The sequence below is a fragment of the Etheostoma spectabile genome, chromosome 16 (genome assembly GCF_008692095.1).
Source record: "Etheostoma spectabile isolate EspeVRDwgs_2016 chromosome 16, UIUC_Espe_1.0, whole genome shotgun sequence".
NCBI classification, from domain to species: Eukaryota; Metazoa; Chordata; class Actinopteri; order Perciformes; family Percidae; genus Etheostoma; species Etheostoma spectabile.
This window is the reverse complement of record NC_045748.1, coordinates 6,694,430-6,700,489: the sequence shown is the minus strand read 5'-3', so window position 1 is coordinate 6,700,489 and position 6,060 is coordinate 6,694,430. Positions and strand designations below refer to the sequence as shown.

Here is a 6,060-nt window from a genome sequence, read left to right as displayed (position 1 = left end):
CCATTACAGCTGGTCATTTCCTTTTCCTAAAACAAACTGTTGTGTGTTTTGTTTCTCACAATAAGTGAGTGATTTCCATTTATTTCATATAACAAATTGTATGTACAGTAATGAAAATGGTGGCCTCCAACATGTGTGGCTATTGGGGAATATCTGAGAACCCCTAGTACTGGGACCGTTCCCCGTTTTCCGACTGGATTGTTTACATTTTTATACACTTTCTCTTTTAGTTGTGAAACCACTGAAATCTTAAATTGACCTATCAAGCTCCACCAATCAAACGGCTATGTTTAAATGGTTCGTCCATGTCGCAGCCAATCCTAACCAAGAAGGCGGGACTTTTACGGCAGCTCACTGAGTTTGAGCTTCATCAACTCTGGGCGAAAAATAGCATCGTTAAATGTTGGTTGTCACGGCAACGTTGTGTGTGTGTGTGGAGCGCATGTCAAACGAGTGCTAAGGTTATATAGTACTTGAGCTGTTTACAAGCCCCGGGCCGGACTAGCAAACTAGTCAGTCGGCTTATGTAGGATAACAATGTGATGTTAGGTTGACCTGTCTTTACTGGAATACAACGGTAAGATAAAAAAAACAGTTAGCTAATGGTGCTAGTTTGTTAGCTAGCTAGTAAACAGTGAGTTTGTGCGGAAACAATTCGTCGCCTGCTTGCTAGCAGATGAGGCTAGAATGGTTCGTTAGCTAGCTGAACGAACCAAAGCAATGTCAAGTCATAACCTTCCACCGGTGCGGCATTTGCCACAATGGACACGGGTTGGGCGCCTCGGGAAGCCCTGCTCCCCTCGGCGTTTACCGGCGGCAAACCATCTGCAGCCGCTGTCCGTCGCCCCGCCAGCAGACACAGGAGTGTGGAGAGCAGCAGAGGTGTCCTTTCTCAGCGACATGGACCCCCGCGTCGCATCACTGCAGAGGAATATCCAGTTCCTTCAGCAACAACACAAGGAAACTCTTGAGAAACTCCATGCAGAGATAGAGTATCTCAGGCGGGATAATAAAGGTGAAGGAACCAGTATGGTAGCTTAAAAAAATGCCATTATTGTTAGAGAATGAACGTCATTTCTAACGTTACCCAGTAACTTAATGAAGACTATAATTGAGGTCACCTGAATTGTAATGATTTGGATTAATACAAGCTATAACATGCTCATATCAGAAAAGTACAAAGTAAAGAATTAAGTTAAAAACTGTAGTAACAAAGTACGTTACAGAAGGGTAGAAAAGGAAAAACTGAAATGAAAGAAAATTCCTAAAAAAACACACTATATGAAAGTTTAAAAATGAGATCTGATTTGGCCTCTCGCTTTGCAGGAGGTTTTTTTTTTTTTTAATTGAGGAGTAAAACAGCAAAGAATGCTTAGTGGTCAATATTCTGTTCCATAGATTGAGTTATGGTGTTCATCAATTAATTGGGTACTGTATGGAATCCATAAAGGGTGAACTTCGTAACCTGTTGTGTCCACACCCTTTATGTAATAAATTTAAATTAATGACAAAGACCTGACTGTCCATGACTGGTGCTGAAAAGAGAGACATTCAATCTACCGTGGTCTCATAGCAACTACAGGGTTCTGATGGTTTCTCAGTGGGAGGTGGACAGAGATCCAGTGTCACTTTACTGAACAGGTCACATGCTGTTTCATATAAATGCATCTCACCACCCACCAGGAGACTCCCCAGTCATCTGTCTTCGCGCCGTCACTGCAGTCAGGCCCCAATGGAAACATGGGCTGTTTGTCGGGACTGTGTTACAAGAATGTACCTCTTTTGTGCTTCCCTACAGTGTGTCGCACACTAAAATTCTCTTATTATGGATGTTGCAGAGTTGCAGTATAAGCTGATAATGGAGCCTCCCAAGTCAAATAGGAAAGGTAAGATGCAATCCTGATTTACTGTTGTTGATTTTTTCGTCCTGCTATGCACATCCAATGTTCTTTTTAGAGCGGGATAATTTAGTAGTGGACAATATTAATACAATCTTACATCACGGTATATGCAATTTTATTTCATGATATTGATACTGAGATAAAACAACCAGTCATTAAAGCAATGCTACCTTGGTATAGATAGTGTGGCAAAGTCTCTGAAAGGTGACAGTTCTCACAATGTACAGTATATCATTAAATTGCCCAACCTTAGTTCAAAGGCATCTATCTAAAGTCTCGGATCCTCTTTCTTCTAGGAATGACACACAGTCGACGAGGCATCAGACCACCTACTCAGGGAAGTGAAGCCCGTACAGGGCTCTACCTGGAGGAGCCACTACAGGACACGCGGCCCGCACAGGACCAAGCAAAAAGGTGGATTTCCGTGCAACCTTCACCTGCCTTACTACCTCAATACTGACATAGTATGATTAGATTTTAGGAATGCTTTTTTTTAGAAGATATTAACACAAAAATAATTGAAAGACAAAATCATTTGTAACATGGATATGATGACAAAACAGGTAGCATCATTATTTCACGCAGCTAGGTCAGTCAGATAAGCTCAGACATTTGTGTCACTCAACTGTAATTCAGACTTAAGAAAATAGTAACCTGAGTTGTGTTATGATCTTACAAATAATTGAGACAATATCTCATCTCAAGATATTACTGTTCAGCTGTGAATGAAATTATAGCAAAACAGTGATAGGAATTAATATGTTGGTTAAGATATGTGAGATGGGAAAATTCAGCAACATTAAGCACATTTTAGATGAAACATACTGTGCAGTACTGAATAATATACTGTGGCACATAACGCAAGTGTAATGTTCATGTAAAATGATATTGACAATAATCACACTAAGAAGATATGAAGAAAACACACAGTAATAACTACATGCAGTGATATACCACAGCTACAGCATGCAAAGAAGCAAAAGACACGTTCACCACGTGTGGAGCATATTGTTTTCATGTTGATAAAATCTATAGATAGAAATTGACAGAAGTTTTATGTTTTCAATGTAAAGATGGCAAGTACATTTTTAATTCTTTGTCAGTCCTAACCTTGTTGCCCCTCTGATTATATACTAATGGGTGCCTTGCCTTCTTATTTTAACAAAAGGGGCATATGGAAGGACTCATACCATGTGTTATTTCATAAAAAAGATACTACATTATTATTTAAAGACTTAATTGGGTGTTCCCAGCTCAAAGAGTTCTAATGTTTACCTTGTGTCTTTGTGTGTTTATGCAAAGACCCAACTGGTTTTACAGTAGTGTAGGTAGTTTTGTAAAACAGTCATGCAAAGAGTACATTCGATTTGTCAGCATTGAAATGTTGGACCACTTTCCAGCAACATTTCCTCATGTGGCTTGAAGAAATGTCACAATCTTTTTTTTTTTCTCAGTGCAAAATATGAGAAATTTTGTGTACAGTTGCTTAAGTCACACAATCAACAATTGCCGCCTTAGTGAAATTTTTGTCGTTGGTTGATCAAGTTTACATTGTAAGTTTTTACTATTCCCAAAGCTCAGTGGAGCCCGGGCAGGAAAAAGTATATTGCACAGCTTGTCTTGTTTTAAAAACCACATACCGATTTCTTGGTACATGCCTGTAGGTGTAGCACCTAGGCATTTACAACCAAAACTAACAGTTTGTATGTTCCTCACTGACTGCTGGGGGAAAAGCATTGAAGAGGACAACAACATTCTGGGATCTGCCAGACAGGACCATGGCCCAGAGGGGAAGGGGGGCCTGATCACCTCGTTGCAGCCTCTACGAATTCACAGCAATCCCTCCCACCCACCGCGTGCCCCCACACTACAGGAGTGTGAGGTCATCATCCGGCAGCTCTACAATGCTAACAGTTTACAGTCTCGAGAAGTAAGTGCCCAACATTAGAAAATATTACTCTAAATACATTTGCTTCACAAAGTTATGGAATTTGGAAATACGGGATATATTAATTTCTGTGGAAATATTTTATTACTTTATGACTCTGTACCCTAACCTTAACTTTTTTGTCATTTAGATTATACGTGTTAAGGCATTGCTGAGAGATATTGTTTTGAGCAAGAAAATCACCCCAGAAAACTACATTCTGACCAAGGCTTATCTTGTTGATGGCACCCGGTAAAGTAACTCAATTTGTTTATCATTTTTATTGTCACCAATATACAGTGTTTCTTGAAACAACTAGCACTGTTGTGATGAGGGTTTCTCTTTTTTGTTACTCCTCAGCAAATCTTCAGAAGAAAACAAATTTCCAAAACTTGGTCTTCAAACATTTCCAGAAAGAATGTATGTAAATCTGTCTCTCCCTGTGCCTCTATGTAAAAGATTGCTGAAACCTCAATAATATCGCATTAACACCTCAAGATACATGTTTTTAGACAAGCTTTTAACTAGCAATAGGGCTTAGTATTTTATGTGTTGCGGTTTTATTTGTTTTTACTGTAAAGCACTTTGTGACCCTTCTTGTCTGTAAAAGGTGCTATATAAATAAAGTTTACTTACTTACTTACTTACTTACTTACTGTCTCTTGTAACCAACGCAGAGGCTTTTCAGGATGCTTTCCATGTCGAAATAGCTATCTTGGTCCTCTCAGTTAAATCTACACATATATCATTTCCCAGGTCTGGACCCTCTCAGTCTGGGGTGGTCCTCCCAGCCCTCAAACAGAGCCTCAGCTCCACCATTGCGGAGAGACAGAGGAGGACCCGTGCTGTGCAGAGAGACCGTTTTAAAAGGACGGTGCATTGACAGAATCAAAACTACCACACAGCTTTTCACAATTGTTCTGAAAAACCTTAGTCACAAAAACTGGGTGTGCAGGTATGGATATCCATATAAAATATTTATATCCTATGACTTGATTTTTGTTCTTCTTTTATGAAAAAGATCTATAGACATCTCAAATCTAGCTTCGTACTGTGAATGGTAAGTGTATTTATTTATTTTTTACCAAACAATGCATTTTAGGACAGTTAAAGTTCAACATCTCTAACTTAACACTGGCTGCTTATTTCCACCAAACTGAGTCAGATTTGAGTGAGTTTTAGTTTAGTTTTCACTGCACATTTGTCATTGTCATTCTGCCAAAATGATGGTGGAATTGTTGTATTTCATATAACTGTAAAGAACTAGACACCTGTTACTTTTAAAACAGCTCGGTATTCAACACTTTTGTCAGTGCAAATAACAAAAGGTAATCCCTTTTTAAAAGCACATGCAATCAATGAGACAGAAGAAACTACCTGGCTAATGTCTCAGGCACTTTTTTGTATTGGTTTGTATTTACATTGTATGGAACAGTGTCATGTTAACTGGCCAGTGAACCTACAGGTAAACTAAGTGCAACAATACAAAACTTGATTAAATTGTCTTGACACAAAATAGTTCTGTCCTATTTTCTTTCCTCCTGATGCCTTTTACTTTTTTTTTTTTTTTTTTTAACCAAATAACTTCAGCTTTGGCAATCGTGAAAACATTTATCAGTTACATGGTACACGACCATGTAAATGCAGCTGGTTTATTTTCATTACATGAATCAAAACTTAGCTTGTAGTTGTGCAACAATGTAGGGCAGGATAAGAACTGCACGCAGCCAGGCGGGGCAGACAAATCCCGGAATTAACCTGAAGTAGCATAGCCTGGTCCTACCAGACTCTCGTACACAGAAGGAAAATGAAAATTGTGCGGAAGTGCGTAGGAGGGCGGAGCCAGGCTGGAAGTAGCATACTCCCCTCTAAAAGCTTTCAGAGAAAATCCATAATCCAATGACTTTACTGCAATCAGGTGCATCCATACAATGAATAAGATGGAAGTTACTGAATTCAGTTCTTGACAAGGCTCCACAGTAAACCATATCTCAAACTAAATCTCACAATGCCTCCTATGTTCATCTACATGTTGTCATCAACATCTCGTGCAGTAACTCTGAGTGTACCATTAGCTCAGCAATAATAGAGTAGGGATGGCTGATCCAGCAGGTTTAAGTAACTCAGTTCAAAGATCAGCTTCCACACATTCTACAAATCCACTTAGTGAAGCATCCAGGAGGTGAACCCCTAGCTTTACTTTACCTTTCAAATGAAGTTCTTCAACTGTCA

General features: G+C 39.3%; 1 protein-coding gene across 2 annotated transcripts; it reads left to right on the top strand.

Annotated features, from left to right (window-relative positions):
• Window positions 1–350: 350 nt before the first annotated feature.
• Window positions 351–5,345, top strand: ccdc74b (coiled-coil domain containing 74B). 2 transcript variants are annotated; one of them, XM_032538966.1, is made up of 7 exons: window positions 351–1,015; window positions 1,839–1,886; window positions 2,198–2,315; window positions 3,639–3,831; window positions 3,980–4,080; window positions 4,189–4,248; window positions 4,585–5,345. In XM_032538966.1, exons 1-7 carry the CDS (start codon window positions 721–723, stop codon window positions 4,709–4,711), a joined length of 942 nt encoding a protein of 313 aa, XP_032394857.1. In that variant the 5' UTR covers window positions 351–720; the 3' UTR covers window positions 4,712–5,345. The 2 variants fall into 2 exon arrangements, with proteins under 2 accessions (XP_032394857.1, XP_032394856.1); XM_032538965.1 differs by having other exon boundaries at window positions 354–1,015; window positions 3,636–3,831.
• The last annotated feature ends 715 nt before the right edge of the window (window positions 5,346–6,060 follow it).